The 20,923-nt window shown below is 41.8% G+C and overlaps 1 protein-coding gene across 1 annotated transcript in view; it reads left to right on the top strand.

Annotated features, from left to right (window-relative positions):
- The first annotated feature begins 1,626 nt into the window (after positions 1 to 1,626).
- The window catches only part of EP300 (EP300 lysine acetyltransferase), a 63,176-nt gene continuing 43,879 nt past the window's right edge, over positions 1,627 to 20,923 (top strand). The window contains exons 1-2 of the mRNA XM_074578188.1: positions 1,627 to 2,695; positions 17,124 to 17,782. Coding sequence (XP_074434289.1) covers positions 2,602 to 2,695; positions 17,124 to 17,782 — 753 coding nt within the window. The 5' untranslated portion in view covers positions 1,627 to 2,601. The remainder of the gene's footprint in view (positions 2,696 to 17,123; positions 17,783 to 20,923) is intronic.

Here is a 20,923-nt window from a genome sequence, read left to right as displayed (position 1 = left end):
TCCCACATCCCTGCGTTGAGCTGTACGTGGGGAGCGGCTCTGGATCTCCCTATGTCCCCCGGGCCTTGGGATGGGATGGGATGAGATGGGGGGGCGTCCGCTGCTCCCCATCCCCGCCCGGGGAGGGGCCGTACCCCCGCCCGTCCGTCGCGCCGCCCCGGGGCCTGCCTGCCGCCGCGGGCTGCCATGTCTGTGGCGCAGCAAGGCCCGCCACCGGCGGCAGGAGCGCCCCGCCCGCCCGCCCGCAGGACCTCCCCACCCCCCGGGGGAACCCACCGGGGGCCGACACCCCTGAAAGGAGGGCGGCGGCGGCCGAGAAACCCCCGCTCGGACCCCTCAGCCCAACCGGGCCGGGCCGCGGGTACTGGGCGGAGCGGCCGCCTCCCCGCCCGCCCTGGGCCGCAGGTTACGGCGGGCCTCCCTCGGGCCGCCGCCTCCGCGCACTTTTCGGCCGACAGAAAAGGCCGTGAGGGGAGGAGGAAGAAGCAGCTGCTTTTTTTTAATAAAAAAAAAGGCCCTGCGCCTTTAAGGGGCGGAGCCGGGGGAGTTTGCGGAAGAGCCCGGCGGGCGCTGATTGGACGGGCGCGGTCTCGTGACGGCGGCGGGGCGGTCCCCGCTCCCCCCCACCCCTCCCCGCGTTCCATTGTGTGCGCCAGCGCCGCCGGGCCCCGCCCCGAGGCCTGGCCCCGCCCCCTTTTTCTCTTGGCTCATTTCCGGCCGCCGCCGCCGCCGCTCGCTTCCCTCCGAGGACTCGGGAGAGTGAAGAAACAACAGCCGCCATTTTGTTTGTGTGTGAGCGACTGAGGGAGGGAGCCAGAGGCCGAGCCGGACGGGGCGAGCCAGGGGGAGGGCAGCGCAGAGAGACCCAGGGGCCCGGCCAGGGGACGGGGAGAGAAGCGAGGAGCCGAGACGCCCCCCCCCACCCTACCCCACCCCTCCGCGCCAGCCCGCCCGTCCCTTCTCTCTCCTTTTCTCTCTTCTCCTTTTCCCCGACTTCTTTCTCTCCCCCGCTCCCCTCCGCCCCCGCTTCGGCCCGCTCCGCCACACACGCCAGAGGAGCGGCCGCCGCCGGGCCGCCGCCGAGCGCCAGGCAGGGGCAGTAGGGAGCCTGAGCTCGGCCCCCGCGCTGCCTGCGCCGTCCCGCCCCACCCCCCCCAACCCCCCCCCCCCCCACCGCCGAGGACCCCCTCCCCCTCCCGGCCATTTAACCCACCCCGGGGCCGGTTCCCCGGCGTAATTTTTCTTCTATTTTATTATTTTAATTTTACCCCCCCTCCTCTTCTCGGAGGGGTCGCTGACCGGCCTCCCCTCGCTCTCCCCCGACAACCAACCTCTTCGCTTCCTTCCCCACCCTCGCCGAGGCGAAGAGGGAGTCCCCGCCGCGCCCCAGCAGCGGCCGAGGTTTTTCCTCCCTCGCTTTCCGCCCCCCGCATTGCCCGTGGGTCCGCGGCAGCGGAGACGGGCAGCCCCCCTCCCTGCCCGGCGCCAGCGCTCGCAGCCATCCTCGGCCGCCCGGGAGGGGGGAAGGTAGGCAGAGGGGGGGGAGGGGAGGGGCCGGCTTCTTCTTCCTCCTCCTCCTCCTCCTGCCGCTGCTGTGGGATCGGCCCCTCTGCCTGCGCCGGAGGGGGGGGCAGCCTGCTACTGAGAGCGACAGAAAGAGGAAGGGGAAAGAAGAGGAGAGCGGCGGGGGGGACGCAGAGAGGGTGTTGAAACCCGCCCCCCACCTTCCCATCCCGCGATCGGTGCTGCCTCCATCAGGACAACAACCCCTCCTCCTTCCCTGCACAACAAGATGTGAAGCGGAGACTCCTGGGACTTATCCTCACCCTCCTCATCCTTACAGCTCCCCGCTCTGCAGCCATTAGCGACGGGCGAGGAAGAAGCGAGTGGAGCTGGGGACCCCGCGCACGCCTTGCCTCTCTCCCCGCCGCCTCCCCCCCAGCCCTGTCGCGGGCGGTGGGTATTTTTTTGCAGGGTGGTGTTGGAGGGGGAAGGAGCCGCTGCTAGAGGACGGTGATCTTTTTTTCTTTTTTCCTCCTCCTCTCCCCTCCTTCGCCCGCCTCCTTGTGGCGATGAGGAGGAGGAGGACGGCGCCGAGGAGGAAGAGGCTGATGGCGGCGGTGAGGAGGCAGCAGGAGGAGGAGACCCCCCGAAGGATGATGATGATGATGGTGGTGGCGGCGAGGAAGCATCAGCAGCACAACAGCCGGGATTAATTTAACTAAAAAAAAAACCCCAACAACCCACCAGCCTCTTTTTTTTTTTTTTAATTTTTTTTTTTTTTTTGGCGGGGGCTTTACCTGCTCTTCCCATCTTCGCTCAGCCCTTTCGCCTGGGGGAAGAGGCCTCTTCCCCCCCGACTCCAGCCCCAGCTCCCACCTTCTCCGCGCTTCTCCGCTGCCGCCCTCCCGGAGCCCGAGGGGCAGAAAAAGGGGAACTCGGCCCCCCTTCTCCGCCAGATCCTCCTCGCTCCCTCTCGGCCTTATTGTTCCTCAGCTGACTCGGGGCCCGAGAAGAAGGTGAAGGTTTCGGGGTTCATCCCACCCCCCACCACCACCACCGTCTCTCCGCTCTGAGTGATTGTCTAAAAAAGAATTAAAAATGGCCGAGAATGTGGTGGAGCCGGGCCCGCCTTCAGCCAAGCGGCCTAAACTCTCCTCACCGGCGCTCTCCGTGTCCGCCAGCGACGGCACAGGTCAGTCTCGGGGGCCCGGGCCCTCCCCACCTCCCGGTGCCGCAGTTACTGCCCTTTTCTCCCCTCTTCTGCCTTAAACCTCCTCCTCCCTTTCGCTGCTGTTAACTCCTGCCTCCCCCTTCGGCCTTTCTGCCCGTTTCTCCCCTTTTCGCTCCGTTTGGAACCCATTGGCGTTAATGGCATGGGGAGGGTGTTCGGATGTTTCTGCCCTTCTGTGTTTTTGGGAGTGATTCAAAGCAAAGCTGTTCAGTTTATTGTGCTTTTGATCAACTGCAGATAAGACTTTAACAGTTCGTCGTTTTCGTGTCTTTCACAATAGTAGTTATTACTGAGCTCGTTGCTAAGCGTATACCTTGAATGCCAGTTGCAGAAATACGAAATAGTGCTAAAGATGATGCTTTTGTACAGTTTATTGTTGAATTACATGTGTACGTTTGTACGCACAAAACTGTCTTGTTTCTTATTTTATTTTGCATATACAAGTGGGTTTTTTTTTTTACAGTTCGTTTAGAGACAAGATTTATTTCTCTGCTGTTTTTCTTTTTTTTTGTCCTTACATGCAGTCTGTTTATTTGATTTACTTTTTACAGTCCTTTTTACTCTTTCTTGCAGAAGGATAGCTAAAAACTGCTTTTCCGGTTCAAATAGACCATCGACTTTAGGAAAAAAACAGCTAAAACCAAAATCCAGATCCTGAGCTTGGGGCATAAGGTTTATCGAGACTCTTATCTTCTTACAAATGAAATGTTATTTCACTTTATTTGCATTAAGAATCAATATGGAGTGTAGTTCATCTTGCATCTCCCATTTCTTTGCTGCGAGACCAAAATGTCTGAAATCCCCCCGTAGACTTAAGGGCTGTGAAGATAAAGGGGCTTCTCTGCAGTCCTGCAAAGGTCTTTGGTGATGCTGCAAAGGCAAGCTAGGGGTTGAAAATCTTGTGTGTCCCAATCCCAAGCAAATACGAACTGGTTGTACTGGAGGGGGGAGGGAGTAACAAAGGGCTGTTCAGCTTCTTAATGCTTCTTGTGAAGCAGATGAGTATTTGGTGTCATTTTGCTATGAGAGTACTTGGTCACCTGTCCCATAGGAGTTTCTTTGAACTCACTTTAGATCTTCTTAGACTATTGGATATGGAGGAGGCCTCCTCCTGCCAGAGTCTGGTGAGTGGTAGCTTTTCTGAAGCCACTGGTCTTGTTCGATGCAGTTAACAGCTGGCAAGAAAAAGGAAGAGTTAGTTTGGTTTTTTTTAATAAGAAGCTACTTGTTTGACAGTAAATGGAAGGTTTTAGTAGCCGGCTTTTGGGTGAGCAGTGGATGTGATTCTACTTGGAATCATCTTCAAAATTTTGATTTTTGCCTTCTCTATTCTTGGTGAATGACGTAGTAGTTTTGAAAAGTTTGTGTGTAACTTTTAGAGCGTATTAGGTACAGGCAATATTGCTTTGTAAGTGGAGGACGTGACTATTCCTAATATCAACAGGTCTCTGGTAAGAGAGTAAAAGTGTTGGAGAAGCTGATCTTTAGCTAGAGCTCGTTGTTGGGGTTTTGTGCTAGGCTTGGAAAACAGTACTTAATTCAGTAGTAACCATTTTTAATTTGTCTTGACAGTGGTTATCTTGCTCTGTTTAGAGACACGAAATAAAAATGAAGTCCTGATACTTGAAAAAATATGATAGATAGAGGCATGTTTTGATTCAGATGAATGCATTCATCTTAAGACAGTTGTGATCAAATACAGTTTGGATAACTTGTGAATGTATTTCAGTTTCACAGGTGCAGATTTTCACAGAATATTTAGTCTATTTTAATTGTTAGCTTACTGGGCAGCTTAACAAGTGAGCTTTTTACAGTTACGGTGAAACACTAGGGACTGCTGGGCAGTTTCAGTAGTGCACAAATGGGATAATTTTTCTCAAAGTGATTGAGATTGTCATCACCTGATAGCTACGCGGAGGTTTATAGTGGTGTGATCACTGTATATACACTACGTAAAAACCATTAAAGATTCTTACTCTTCTAGATATTTTTTTTTTTTGATAACTTATTACCTGGATTTGGGACAGTTCCACTTTCTGTGCTTTTTAACATGATATCATGTCTGTTTCTCTAATTAAAATAAACCAAAACCTTTTAACCAATAAGGGTGTTCTGAGGGTTATATTTTTTCATTTGCTGCTTGAGAGGCTGCATTTTTTTTTCCACACTTTTAATGTTGTGGGAAACTGCTTTGAAGTTTACTTTTTTTTTTTTAACCTATCTGCTCCTTAAATTTGCTTTGAAATAGTGCAAGCAGCTTTTGTTAAGTAAATTCCACTTATAGAATCTGTTGTATTGTCCTGGCTCCTTAGTTAATTATAGAAAATAAATAACATGGTGCTTATGTACTTACTCAAGCACTCTTTTAAAACTGTTAGATTCACAGCGTCATTAGAGAGAGGGAAGGAGAAAGGTAAGAAACTTGCACTGTTGATGCAACTCTTTCCAGCACGTGTGCATAGTGGATCTTCCAGTGTGTTACTTCTGCTGTTAACTTTTGGGCTCATTTCTTAATCTGAAATGCTATTTTAGCTTGTTAGATAGCTAAAAACAATGACTGACTCTAACTTATTCCCAAACTTGCAGATGTTAAGTGCGTATATATATATATATGAAGGCTAAGTTGAATCTCTAATTCACTCATGTTTTCACTGTAGACCTGGATGACACTGATATTCTGGGCTTGAAATGTACTAAACTCAAATGGTGGTGGTTTCCTTCTAAAAAGAAGTTGGCAAAGATTGCCCTAATATGCTTGACTTTTAGGCAGCAGCCAAATATAGCTGCATTTCCCACTGTTGTTGCAGTGCTGCATCTCCTTCTGTCTTAAAAGTCTTCAATGGTTCGTGTGTTCCCTACTCAGAATTTGCTTTGCCATAAAACGTGCTGTATTGGTGTAGTTTTGAGTTGCTTTATGAATACCAATTCTTTCTTTTGGAGGTAAGAATAACATAGATTTACAGGGAAACTGAAATGTATGTAGCACACTTCGTAATAAACATTTTGAAGTAATTTAGAAAGTCTTGGTATTGTCAGTGTTGTGTAGTATACTAGAATTTCAGAATGGTCTCTTTTTAAAAAAAACCAAAACGTTGTGTAGTTCTAGAATAGCTTCAGGAGCAGGACTCTCTGGATTCCCTTAGACTGACAGAGGTTTTTCTGGAACTTTTTTTTTCTCTATTTAAATGTTAAATTTGTTGCAAAGAAGAATGGTAATTATATGTGTATCTTGTCCAGATGTTAAGCTTTCTGAGGGTCATTACAACTCTACAATGGGGTTACCTTTTGTTGGTACAATATCCTGAGTATGGGATGTGAGTTTGGACACTGGATGCTGGGGCAGCTCTTCTGTGTTGGGATGGCTACATTGACATAAGTGCTTTGCTAGTGTAGCTCATTTACTTAGCTTGTTTTCATATGTTGCACCTAGTCTAACAAGACTCTCTTAAACATTGCATTAGCAAACTGGTGTATATCAATCTTATTTCTGCCCTCACTATATAACAAAATAATTTGAGTGCATCCTAAAGAGTTATCTCCTTGAGTAGATGAGTGGAAGTCTTTCATAAAGGTACATTTTTAACTGGATACCTTAAACCAGTGATTTTTTTTTTATTTGGCCTTTCTATTTGTGAACCCCTCAATTTTTCCTGCAGTAATGCAGGTGTGCTGAAATTGCTACGTTCAGATTTCTATGTGGTATATTCAGGAAGGGAGAGTTTAATCATGTTTTACAGACACCACCCCCATCCCCCCCTTAGAAACAAACCATTTTCTGTGAACTAGGAAAGCTTTCTGAGCTCTGGGTTCAGAATTGCTGTGTTTCATCAGGGAGTAAAAACAGAATACTCTCTGCTGCAGCGTATTTGTATGGTATCGTGTCTTTGGATTGCTAGATCTGAAAATAGGATTTTAAGTGCTTAGAGTTTCTGGCTTGCTGCAACATTGGAAGTCAGTTTTCTACAATTAGTTGGCATGTGTGTTATATCAGTGTATGTGTTTGTGATACGTGACTTAACATCCTTCAGTTTACTACATCCAAAAGTCACGTTTTTCTGAGTAATAGCACATCTTCAGTCTCCCTTTCAGTATCCGTCTTTTGTAAAGTTTGTATGTTCCTTTTTCAAGGAACTGCTTCTGACCTTTAAAACGTTACTCTCCCTTACATCAAAGGTCTAAGATTTGTAACAAAACTTCTCGCCTGGACTACTGCAATTTTGACTGATAGTCATCTTTCATTTCTTCCAAATGTATTAGGATGTTTCTTTACTTGAAGTGAATCGTATTAGTCTTGTCTCACTGCCTTTTCCAGAGGCATATGCACAGTTTTCAATTGTTTTCAGACAGCTATGGGTTTTTTTTCCTAGTGTTTGTATATACTACTTTTAAAACTCAGTACTTTTCACAAATCTGTTTTCTGGCTAATGTTTAAAACCAATTAGCTACCTTTAACTTAGCCATCAGATAAATATTTTTATCCCTTCTTGTTGAGACCCCCCACTTTTTTTTTTTGCTGTTTTTTTCCCCAAGTATTAGTTGTTACGAGATGAGATGCTTTAAAATATGGTTTGATGGATGGCATATACTGTAAATTGAGTATTGCAGTGGTGGATGCTTGAGTGGCAAAAATGGGCATCTTTGCCTTGTAGCCGAGTAGGTTCTTGAAGTAACTGCATTAGGAATAAATTAAGAGAATTTAAGTCTGCAAGGTTTTTTTTTTAAGTAAATCAGTCATTCATATGGTGCTTAGTAACTTTATAAGGAAAATCTTGCAGACTTTTGAACCTCATAAATTTCCAAACTGATATATCTCTGCTTTTTTTGCTCCTTTCACCAAGTGATTGTGTGTGTGTCTCTGACATAAGTATGTACTTCTGAGCAGTGTTAGAAAGGTACCTATTTTTTAAAAAAGGAAATATCCACTACAACACAAGGATCATAAATGTCGCTATGTAAAACTGAATCTTGAGCACTTAAAATAAAAAACCTTTGAGACTTGAAAAGCAGTTTACAGTTGCAATTTAAAAATACGGATTCACAAGTTTGATATTAAAGGGAAAACCTTTGTTGCTGAACTTGGGGATTTAAATCCTAGATGAAAAAAAGAACCTACTAATTTTTGCATCTTGTCCCTCACAGTCTTGGAACAAGGTTTGTATTTGTTCTAGAGGGTCCCTAGTTCAGGTTATTGGTCAGTTGTGTATTTGCAGAAAACCAAGTTTATTGGGGAAGCGTCTCGCGGACTCAGGGTTTAGTTTTTATGGGGATATGGGCTTCATAAAGTACTGGGGATAAATGCTGAACTTCTACTGTAAGAATTCTGGTTACTTGTATGTTGCAACTTGGAGAAAATGAATTTATTATTTCTAATTTTGCATGATTTAGTGTGTATTTCTTGCATCTGTAGGCTGCTTGATTATCTCCGGTGCATCACCTCAGTGTCTTGCTTAGCTGCTTCAGCAGGAGCAGCCTTTCAGTGCTTGTTCCAACATCGTAATGATACTGCTTTAACCTTTCCCATCACCCAAACTAGTGCCCCCTCTGAGAGGGCTTGGCCAAAAGTCATTTAGATTTATTATTTGACAAATGGAGTAATTTTGCTGTGTAGATTTCCCTGACAGATAAACAATGCACACCTGTCTCCAAGGATTTGGCTTTTCTGTCTTTACTTAAACTGTAGCAGCAGGCTGAAGTAAAATACATCTGTCTCTGCATATGGTTGTATGCACTGACAAAAAACTTCCATGGTTACATTGAATCCATAGAACTTCAAGTAGAACTTGAACTGGGGTGATTCACTGAAATCTTCTCCCTGACCAGTCATGAATCTGACAAGGTGACTTCGTTCTCTCCCTAAATAGCAATGTTTCCTTAAAACGGATTGGCATGTGAATGTTTTTAAAGTTCTCTTAAAAACTTGGCGTGCTGTATTCTTCTTGAAGCACGCATTTCTTTCAAAACTTTTTGAAGAAAATCAGAAAAAGGAGTGTTAAATTCTGATGAAAGCAAATCATAGTGACTTGTGGTTTAGTTAATGATGTCAGGCGTGTTTACTGGAACAGCAAGGAGATGAAACTGTGATCCGAACTAAGACTTTCATTAAAAAAGTGCAAGTTAGTTACAGGATCCTTAAAAACAGTGCAGGTTATTTTCTGTTGTTGGTCGTTGTGAGATGGGGCAGAGAAAGATTTTGCTTTTTCCATCTGATGGTGCAGAACACCTCTATACCGCACCTCCTGTTGCTTCTCCGTACGAGGTCTAAGTAGAGGTTTGAACCATATCTGTTTGCTTGCAGAATCACGACTTGCTGTTTCTGTTTTTGTAGAACTCCCAAATACATGTGAATAGATAACCTCTCTTACAACATAATCTTTTTTTTTCTTTTTTTTTTTAGAATTATAGTAAAAAATAAAACTCTGGCAAAATGTTGGTGTATGGCTTGCTCAGTACAAATTCTGCTGAAGTTAAACTAGCTTTTACGTATTCCTGAATATAATTTCAGGAGCTCTGGGGAGTTTACTGGTTCAAGATAAAGAAGTCTGATCTTCTGACTTCTGTTTTTTGTTTACTTGTATATTTTTTTGTATGTAAATTCAGCATTGCTTCTTGATTTTACTCAGGAGTAATGCTGAATGAACTCAAGTCAGTAATACTCGGAAAACTGCCTTGACTTTCTGGTAACTGTATACGCAGATTGCATCATTTCAAAGTCGTCATTAACTTGACAATGAAATGAACTTTACTCTTTTTTTGAAACTGATTTGTAATCACTTCTAAAATGAATCTGATTCAGTGTGTTTGTGCACATACGGGCGTTGCCTTTGTATCTGCATGTAGCCATTTTTTGCCCACCAGTATAGCAGACCAGCGAGGTATCTCTAAGTTTCCAGACTTGTATGCAGAGTGGTCCACAATTTATCAGACTCCCAACTGAAATGCTATTCTTACTATTTAACAACACCACGGACCAACCATAGATAGCTTAAGGTGGTTTTAGGGGAATTTCAGTGGTATACGCAGGATAGTCTTGGGAATAAGAATACTAATTTAGAGATTTTTCAGTAAATTTAAAGGTAGCCCAGTGAAATTTATGCAAACAGCCTCATGTTCACAAGGAAATTATTAATTGTTACTTCAGCATTTTGAAATTAAAATGTCAAAACTTCATCTTATTTGGGTCATCGGTGATGGCAACACTAGTACCTTTGCAGTGTGTTAGGTAACAGCGTGAATAGGTGGGTACACGAACCTCTGTGTCTCTGAAATTCCTGTTTAAGTGATGTTAAAACATACCCTATCTGGATTCTTGCATCCAGTCTTTTCCATATGACTGCACCACTTCTTTTTCCCTGGAACAGCTACAATTCCTTATTCCCGAATCGTAACCATTGAGTTTTCACTATAGTTTTCAGTGGTAAACACCGCTATCAGCTGTATCTCTAAATACTGATTTTTGAAGAACTTTGAATATGATAAAGAAAATTAAAACAGTTTGTTATAAATACAGTTTTCTTCTGAAGTTTTTTTTTAAAAATGCATCAGCCAGCATCTACTAAAATTAGCATTTTTGTTGATATTAGTTTGGGACAAGTATGACTTAAACATGCAGATTATTGAGACTTTGCAAAATTGAGACTTTTTTCCTGAAGCAAGAGTTGATGTGTTTGACACAAGTGTTTGAATAGGAATTGGGATAGCTTAAAAAAAATGGAGAGAGTGAGGTCCTAGTTTCAGAACTTCAATAGATGTTGAATGATAAGTTGTGGCTTCTTTAGAATGCTTTTTTTGTTTACAATTGTAAATTACTTATGTTTGTATCTGGTTATCATGTGTATTCTAGATGGAGAATTGGAATTTGGCCAACAAACATTTGGTTGTTTTAAAAAAAAATCTGTGCCTGAAGTTAGGTGTTACTGTGATGTGCTAACTTGTTTAGTGCCTTTGCGTTTGTTGTCCTTCAGTGGTTTTGAGTATGTCCTTTTAAGATGTGTTTTCTGCATGTATTGTTTGCAGTCTTACTTCAAATTACCAAGTTTCTTGATGTAGTGAACAAATTCAGGTCTTCCCTGGATTAGCAGGGAAGGAAGGAGGAGGCAGCGCTTCCCCAGTTTCTTGCAGGGAACAGAATTAATACCGAAGTCTAATGCTGAAGACTTTGTTACCCAAATAGCGTAATACAGAATAAGAATTCTCAGTTGCTGTTGCGTAAGTGATAGTGAAGACCTCTGCATCATACTTCCACTCTGGGGTGAGTGACAGTTAGGGTTATATAGGGACTGATGTCCCAATATATATAGAGAGGACTGTGCTTATATATACACATATATATATATGGACTGATGTCCTATATAGGGCTACATTCCTATATACGGGTTTTGGAAGCAGTAGTTGCAATGATGAATCCAGATCTTAATATTTTAGGCTGATGTTGATATATTTATTTTTTTTTTCCCCTTCATTTTGGATCAAACTAGTAGATTAAATTAATTCTGCATTCCAAGTTAGAAAAAATGGTTTGGCAGGGTTTTTTTTACCATTGTGTAATTGTGGCTTCATAGAGGATCTACATGAAAAGCCTTTTCCTTAATGGGCTTTAATGGGAAGAATAAATCTGATTTTCAAACTGCTGTATAGCAAAGTTCTCTCACGCCCACCTGGTAGGAATCTTAGAGTTTTGCCTCTTTCTTAGACATGTTAGGTTTTTTTTTTTTTTTCCCCTGATAAAACTGTCTGAACATGTCTAGCTTAATTTTCTGCCATGGCAGAGGCCCTGGGAAACGATGACTTTCTTTATTAGCACTTTGTTTCAAGTCTGTGCCTCACCTTTGCTTCTGCATTTTCATGGGTACTTGGGAATCAACTTGTGAGAATATGTCTCCTTATCTTGTTTTACTCTTTTTATTTTTATGTTTTTGAGTTCTGGCTTTTTTTAAGGGCATTTCAGACAGTACACTTTAGGGCCTGTAATGCAGTTGTTTGTTGACTGCGAGCTTGAAAGGCTGGTTTCTCTGGAATATTGGTTGTATCCTCTGGGTGCTTTCTCTGTTCCATCTTGGCCCGGTTCGATTCCTGGATAGCTTTCATGTCACTATGCAGGGAAGATACTGACCTCAGCAGCTTATTGTTGGTCTGAAAGGTATCATGTTTTCTGCGTAGTCCAACATCATCTGTGGCTCCTGTCAACCCTGTCACATGCATGCTTTGTATTCAGTGCCCTGCATTAAGCCTTGTCCACTTGTTTCATTGTGAACCTAACAACTGTGATATAATTTGATCCACTGATAGGCTTCTGGAGCCCAGAAACATTTGTGCAAAAAAGGTGACTGTTCAGCAGCTTTCTAATTTGATATGTCTGTGCTCAGAATATAATAAATGGGATGCAGGGACAGGAACTGTAAAGTCTCTTGCATCTTTAAGATCAGCAGCGAGGTACGCGGTGGAGTAAGTTCTTTTACATGTCTTGGAGGGCGTGGAGGGTTCTTCAGGCATCACTGTTCACATGTGATGCGGTTTCTTGGGACATACCAACTCTTCTCTGAGACCGAATGCTTGAACATCTGGAGCCTAAGGGTACAGTACACACAAGAGTAAAGCGTTCCTGCTGTTTTGTAGCATGTGGGCAAGTTCTTAGAAAATTAGTGTTATTCATTGCAGCCTATTTGCTAGAACTTGGTAACCTCCATATTGATAGAAAAGCCTGTTTTATTCTGAAAGGTGAATAGAGGTCTGTTGTTTTAATCCAGAAATGAGAAAACGACAAAATCATGACTGTAGGCTAGAAAGCACGCAAAAGAAACTCGCACGTGCCACTTGAACCCACATGTTGATTTCTTTGGATATGTTTTCCTCTTGTTTTAAGTGTTGTCAGAAAACTCTACCTTGCTTTGCACGCTTTGAGAGCTGTTATATCGCTGGTGCTGCCAGATGCTCTTGCAGTAACACTAGCTTGAAATAAATACTTTGTAACTCATTTGAAAATTGATTGCTTGATAAGGTACTGATGTGTTATTGACATAAAGAATTTGATTGCACACTCTGAATCGGTACTAGTTTAAAGTCCATTTTGGTGCCATGCGGGTTTCCAATGCAGGCTGGCAGCTTCCTTGCATCTTGCATATCAGACACTGTCAAAGGCAGGCTTCTGAGAAGTAGGGTCCAAAACTAAGAAAATAACTCTTAGTATGCAACACAAGTTAGCACACTGATTTTTTGAAGTTGCTTTCTCACCGTTTAGGGTGCAGTTCATATTACTTAATCCAGTCTAACTGGCCTGCCATTGAAAGAAATGGACGTGCTCCATCTACTGTCTTTTCTGACCCGCTTTCTCACTGCAGATTTAATGTAGCCAGGGCAAGTCAGGCCAGTTTCTTGACTCTACAAAAGACTTGCTTAAGTGTTCAGTAGTGGTACAGTCCCTAAAAGGAATTATTATATGCCTTTGCATGTTGAGGCTACCTCAGGTTAAGACTTCCTGATTAGCAACTTGGGTGTTGTTTTGTGGAGGTACTTTCCTGCTCTTTTCTTTGAATCGTAGGTGGCAGTAGCAATATATTCTGTATCTTCTTGTTACCTATGGTAATACACACACTGATAATACCACAAATAACATAATGTGGAATTGCTCTGTGCCACTCTATTGATATAAAGATTTAGCTCTATCACTTACTGCCTGCATATTACTGGATTTTTTTGAGCTCTTTGACCACATACTATCTGTTTCGTTACATCCTAGTTTTTCCGTGTCTGATTATACTCTAAGATCTCTAGTGGTTATAAATCAGGTAGACAAACCTTTGCAGGACTAATCTACCTCCTTCACCATCTCCACAAGCTTTATTTTATTGGTAAGAAATCTTTGTGTGTATCCTTAACGAAGCAGATTGCAAGGCTAGCAGTGTCAATCAGTTCACTGGATATTTCTCACCATTGTCTTGACCTACGCCTTTGGCTCTTATGTGAGTGTGTGTGCCGTTATTCTTACATACTCTGTGAGCTGTCTGGCCCCGGGATTGGTCATAGGTGGAACTCTCTACAGTGGGCTTTAGGATATGTATTACATGTAAAACACTGTGAAATGGATTGCAACTCTTGCTAGATATACACGAAGCCTTACTGATGTTTATATGGTCTTTTGGGAGTGTTAGTGTTTCAGTCCTGTATCTGAAAACTTCTGCCTCCTGACAGTTGACTAAAAATGTAATTTTCATAGTTGACCAGACAACTGAAAGTTTTCCTAGTTTTGTTTTTTATCTACTGTCTGAAGAAGACTTTGAAGTTTTGTTTTTGGAAAAGACTTATAAAAAACACACCAGAATACTGCATTGTTGGTATCTACTACTTACAATTTTGGCTTGTAGCTGATAGTATTCTTTTATGATGAGTCTTCTGTTGTGTATTCTCGAGGATTAAAAATCTTTACAAGTTAGTTCTATATGGAAAGAACAGTTTAAATTTTTTTATGTAAAGAACTAATCTGATTTGGATTATCTCACAACCGTTTAGGTTTGTTTTTTCAGTGTAGCTGTTGATTTGTTGGTGTTTTGAGATATTAATAAAAAGAGTTAAAAATACTTTGAGTTTTCTATGACATTTTTCTTCCTGTTTGCGAGTGGCACAGAATGACCGGGCCAAGGAGCTCAGGTACTCCAGTTGGATACGAGCGAGTAAGCCATAAAGCTGGAACTATCTTCTCATTTATAAGGAGGGGGAATTTCAAAAAGAATGAGGTCTTCAGAGAAGAAGGTTAATGTTTTCTTGTGAAGCAAGATGAGCAAATCTTTGTCTCTCAAAACAAGAATCATGCTGTCCCTTTGCAGTGTTATGCCTGAAATCATCTTAAATGGGTCTTTCTGAGAAAATATTCTGTGTTGGTTTGGAAATTAGTTCTTCATATTTAGACATTTACTGATCACTTTCCAGGTGGTTTTGTGAAAGGCTTAATCTGCCTGATGGCAAGAAAGGTGAAGTGTGGGGATTTTTGTTTTGGGACTTGCCCTATCCTGGAAATTGTGTCTGTTTAAGAGCAGAACTGTTTTCCCCAGCTACAGTTGGTCACAAAACTGGCCTTTGAGCTGTGTGGGCATCTTTGCCTCATCAGCTGTTTCCTGGTTTGCAGATGGGAGGTTGCTGTGTGCTGCCATTATGGTTATGTTGTAGGTGCAGGGTTTGCCCTGGCTCATGTTCTTCCCAGACACTTAACTTTAATTTTCAGTTTTGTTTGTTCATCATTAAGGAGAATTTTTTTTTTCTGGACAGCAGACAAACTTGTAAATTGTGGATAGTTTTTGGGTTTGGGTTGCTTTTTTTTTTGTTTGGGGTTTTTTTTTCGTTGTTTTTTTTGTTTTTCCACTCCTTCCTTATTCGTGGGCTGTTTGTCAGGTTATTAGCCAGGGTGTTTTCTGGATGTAGTGTTTCAATGTTTGCCTGAAAAGATGTCCTAACAGGCACCTTAAGATGCCTGTTGAAGCTATTTTGAACTATCGTGTATTTTTTTAATTGATTTCTCCATTTCCTTGATTTCACATTTAATTTGAGGGTCACTTCCACTGTAACTCTTCCCATGTTTGTCAATATTTAATTCTTACGCTAACTACTGAGCATTGTAAGTTAGGGATTTTTGGGTGGGGGGGGGGGTGTTTTGAGATAAGTCTACTGACACAAAACTCTAATAATTTTAAATGGAGAACTTGGACAAAGCTTTATTCTTCTGAATCTTCAAAAATACCAGTCATGCTGAAGAACACCAGTGATGCCAATGAAAGATCAGTCCTTAGTATGTGTTGCAAAGCATAACTTTTAGCATGATTTTAATAGTTTAAAATGTAGTTCTTTAGTGGAAATTTTCATTCTATCTCTGGTGCTTTGCAGCAATGAAGAATATATAAATGGAGTTATAAAATCTCTTCTGTTGTGGTATACCTGCATTCTTGCCAACCTCATACCATATTTTCTGATTTCTTAAGTCATGATCTTATCTGTGATAACAGTTGTCAAGTTGTAGAAACTCTGTTAGTACTGGAGTTTGGCAGTTTAGGTATCGTATCGTGTGAAACGTTTTGAGCAGATCTCTAATGCTGATGACTTACTTGCTGTTTAACTGTAGTCTTTTTCCATTAATATTTGGACCAAGTCATCTTGCCAGCCTCTCTAGAATTCAGTGTAATTGACATTTCCTTTTAAATGCAGTTGCTGAGATGAGTAGTATCTTAGGTCATTGTCTATATCTGAAGTTCTTTAAAATGCAGTGCACTACCTCCTGTAGAGCATCCACGAAATCACCTTTCTTGCAGAAGTGGTGCTGAAATATTCCAATAATTAAAATTTAAAAAAAACTTCCTTTACTAGGTATTTTCAGATTCCAAATATTGAGCTTTACAGCCTAGTTGTGTGTAGCTGCGTCATGCAGTGGCTCAGTTTTTAGCCATAAACTCTGTAGGGTTTTTTTTTTTTTTTTTCAAACTACCATAGATTAAATATACAGATCAAGGTGCATGCTGCTTCTGCAGACATAAGAACTTCTGGTTTTCTTGAGCAAATTGATTCTGGATACTGTGTAATATTCTTGTGTCTATATATCCCAAATAGTAATCTTTCTCCACTTGGTCACCTTGGGGATTGCTTTGCATGGGCTCTTGAGATGTGAATTTGATTTTCCTTCCTAGTGTTTTTTCAGAGCTTCATGGCCAGGAGGGTTTCTTTGATTGTTTTCTGACAGTGTACATTGTGGGAAGATATGGCTGTCCAGTGAACTTCAGTGGAACTTTGCAATTATGTGCTGGGAATCACTGGATGTGGAAGATTAAAAAAAAAACAAAACTCCAACATCCAACAGCAACAAAAAACACAAACAAAAAAACCCTCACAACCAAACCTCTATTTATTACTTTATAAATAGTAAACATTTTTTTGGAAACTATATTACTATATTAATTATGTCTATTCCAAAAGTGACAGAGTTCTGTGAAAGTTAAAAAATAAAGACAGTGCTTTCCCATCAACCTTTTAATTCTTTGTAATAATTGTTGTCTAATTCCATTGGCTAACTCGGTGAGATTTTTTTAATACAGTTTTTTTCTGTCCTTTGTTGTCAAGTTTTTCAAGTTGAGAGGTCATAGTTTGAGATACCCAGGGATCTTTCAACACGAACTGTTGTAGGAGAGTAAAGTAGAATGGTCTTCTCTAGTTTAGACTCCGCAAAATTTAGAAATTACTTTTATCATGATAAATCAGATAGTTTTCAGTAATGACTGATATGGGAATTTTGCTGGAACATAGAAAGTAAAGTTTTGCTACTTAGTTGAAATAAAATACCAGAAACTAATAAACAAGATTTTTCTTCAAGACAGTACTGATTGCTCTGACCTCATATAAAATCTGGTTTGTTTTTCAGATTTTGGATCACTCTTTGATCTGGAACATGACTTGCCAGATGAACTGATCAGCTCCACAGAACTGGGACTCACCAATGGTGGTGACATTAATCAGCTGCAGACCAGCCTTGGCCTGGCACAAGATGCTGCCTCTAAACACAAGCAGCTGTCTGAACTTTTACGGGCTGGTAGCTCCCCAAATCTCAATATGGGGGTTGGTGGCCCTGGGCAGGGCATGGCCAGTCAAACCCAACAAAATAGTCCTGGAATGGGAATGTTAAACAGCATGGTGAAAAGCCCCATGGCACAGGCTGGGTTGACTTCTCCCAATATGGCGATGGGTGCAAGCGGACCAAACCAGGGTCCTTCAGCCCAATCCACAGCAGGAATGATGCCAACAGTAAACAGTCCAGTTAATCAGCCTGGCATGGGAATGAACACAGGGATGAATGCTGGCATGAATCCTGGGATGTTGGCAGCAGGCAACGGACAGGGGATGATGCAGGGGCAAGTCATGAACGGTTCAATTGGAGCAGGCAGAGGGCGACCTAATATGCCGTACCCAAACCCAGGAATGGGTAGTGCTGGTAATTTGTTGGCCGAGACACTGCAACAAGGCTCTCCGCAGATGGGAGGACAGGCTGGACTGAGAGGGCCACAGCCTGGAGCCATGAACAAGGTAAGATAAGCTAAGCTTGACTGTATTACTTTCCTTCTTGTTGACTTTGTTTTGTAAGCTTTATTCTTCTGCAGTATGGATTCTATAGAATAGGATTTTTTCTTTTAAGAGTCCTGGATTACGTGGTAAATAGTTTATATGCTGCTAAAGTGGAATTTGTGGCAGTCATGGGAGGCAAAAATTGAGTCTTGCACGACAAGCAAGACTATCGCTAGATTAAAAAGCCTATTTTAGAAGTCTTGTGACAGTATAGGTTATCAACAACACTGAAATTAACTTGTATTAACTTGGATTGTATTGTGTTCTGTTCTATGCTTTGTCCGCAAGTGTATTTTTTCATGTAATGTGATGCTGATATTGTGAGTGTGATGGGAATCCATCAGGACCTTTTAGATGTTGTAGTGCTTTTTTCTCTGTGGCACTTAGAGTATTTGTTGTCTGAGATCAGCTGAGTGTTGATGCAGTAGCAGATGCTGAGAGGCATATACAGGTTTGAATGGATTGATATGCTATATGTGCTGAGACGTACATTGGCCTTGTTAAGATTTTATACTGGAGAGGGAAATAGATGTGCTTTTGTAATTTAGAAGATTGGAAGACAGTTGTTGTCACAATTTACTGAAAAGAGGAGGGAAGACCTAACGGTTTAAGTGACAAGGCGATGTCTAAATTTAATTTTGGTCATGCACAATTAGCGTTTTTTGGAGCAGGGAGCCACTTGAGTATTTCTTCTCAAGTTTTTAGTGTTTTGATTAAAAGCCTAGACAATGCTTAAATGTTTCAGTTCACTTTAGGTGGGTATTTTGTGTTTCTTGGCTAATGAGGGGAAAGTTCTTCCAAGGTTCTTTGCAGTACCTGAATAGATCTATCTCGGAATGCCTGAAGTCAGTCTGCTTGGAGGGCTTGGAATGATAAGTAACATAGTCTATAAATGTATTTGGAACATAAATGAAAATTATGCTCTGTATTAATAGTTTTGCTATGCTTTAATATATTAAGTAAAATGATTTTAGTGTCTTGTGAACGTTATTAATTATGAAGTTCTTTGATCTTAGCCGTTTGCTTAAACTCGGTGTGCTTCTAACAATGGTTCTGATATATGTATGTCTCTTAATGAGTTGATTTTTGTGGTCTGGTCATTTCAGATATTTTTGCCTGATAGGAAAGTTGTTGTAAAGCTTGATTGCTACAGTAGAAAATTTGTATGCAGTTTACAGTGGAAAGAAATATGTAACTACTTAGACATATTTTGTATTGGAATTATATGTCTCATTCATAATTCCTTGGCTGTAAAAAAAAAAAAAAAACAAAAAAAAAAACCACCCTGATCTTCAGAAAGTAGTATTCAGAGGTCAAAAATTGACGTATTGGGTATATGGGTGAAATGCAACTTCTTAATCCTTACTTATCACAGATAAAGTAGGGTTATGCACTATAATAAACTTCTTTATCTAGGAAAAGTAAAGAAGGGACACAAAATCAAGCTTCTCATTGATGTTGTCCAAAATTAAGTTGTCTTCCTCACTTGCTTAAATTTTGAGATGTGCTGTACATCTAAAAGAACAACATTGTGTTCTTTGTGGAATATTCAGACCAAATACACGACAATTTCTGGCTTTTAGTTTGTAGTCCCAGACTGGTTAAAAATACTTAAGAGTTCTTTAATTGCTGATAAAAAAAAAACAAAACCAAACAAACAACCCAAAAAAACCCCACAACCCTGAGACTTGTAGTGTAAGTATGGTGGCTACAGCCCTCATAAAGGAGTTGAAACTGCCGGATGAGAAAGAACAGCCTGAAATGGAGGCTGAAATTCCAGAATGTCTTCAATTGGTTTGGTTGTTGGCAGGGAGCCTGTGTTTCACTTTGCGCAGTGGAGTTAGTCTGACCGTTTTATCTCTCCACCCATCTGCTTTTGTTTTTTCTCACCTACAAATCTTCAAAAAGTAGATGAAAACAGAGGAACCATAGCATTTATTTTTTTAAAGCCCTTTTTTTCTAATTGGTAGGTTTAGTACCGTGTTGCTGTTAATGTGGGAGTTTGTGTAATGACTTCTGTGTGTTTCCTTCATTGCTGCAGAAAATGTGCATTATCCAGGAGCTGTCCTTCAGTAGGAGGGGAAAAAAATAGACCAGACAGTTGAGTTGTGTTCAACTTCATCATTCAGCTTGCCAAAATGAGCTGTTTTAGGTGATGGGAGGGTTGCCTCTGAGTTCTCTCTCAGTAGAACAGAGGTGTGTTGTCTGCAGTGGTTTGTACAGAGGAATAGCTTAGGTTTCCTGTGATGTTAACCAACTGGGAGGGAGGGTGTTATGCTCTTCTAACAGTAAAGATGAGCTCCAAATGGCTGGTCAATTTGGAAAGCAAAATTGGTTACGTTTCTGCTTTACTCTGTTGTCCTGTGGAGTTACTGAAGCGTTTTCTTCCTCTCCTTCCCAAACATTGGCTGGCGACAGAGTGAAACGCTTGCTTTACACATTAGCCATGTACTTCCCAACTTTTCTAGTTGTGCATGGTACTTTTTAGGGCTCAGTACCTCAGATGTCAATGTAAATGATTGATTTGGGGTCACCTGGCATACAAAAACTTGTACTGTCATAATCTGCCACTTACATCCTGTGGTCTAATGCTGACGTTTTATGTATGATGTAGGCAGTCACTGACATACAAAGGAGCAATTCTGCCTGCACACCATCTCTGTGTTGGTTGCGTGACAGGCTGTGTTGAGGAACAAATTCAGGCTCGAAACTCACATGGTCATTAAAAAAAGGTTTTAATTTGAATTGTTTTTCTGGTCCAATTTATACTCATCAGTTGCAAAGCTAATGCTGATATTAGGGAGGGGACATATTAAAGGAGTTGATATTGCCAGTCAGAGGAGGGTGTGGACCCTGCTTTGGTGACAGTACCAGCTTAAAAATGTCTGTGAAAGTCTAGACTGAAAGGAACTGTTAGAAGTTTGGAGGGGAAAGGAATTGTGACAAGTTTTGCTTTCTTGAATAGCTTTTTGTTTTCTTTGTGCTTGGTTGTGTGCAAGTTAGGAAGATGACAGACGTGCCTATTACTCTTAAAATAGAGCTTTGGGAATTTCTTGTAATGCTTTGATTCTTTCAATGCTTAAGCATTTTTCGGGCTTTTTG

This window comes from Larus michahellis, chromosome 1 (genome assembly GCF_964199755.1).
Source record: "Larus michahellis chromosome 1, bLarMic1.1, whole genome shotgun sequence".
NCBI classification, from domain to species: domain Eukaryota; kingdom Metazoa; phylum Chordata; class Aves; order Charadriiformes; family Laridae; genus Larus; species Larus michahellis.
Note: the sequence above shows the minus strand (reverse complement) of the source record. Positions and strands in the feature narration are given on the sequence as shown.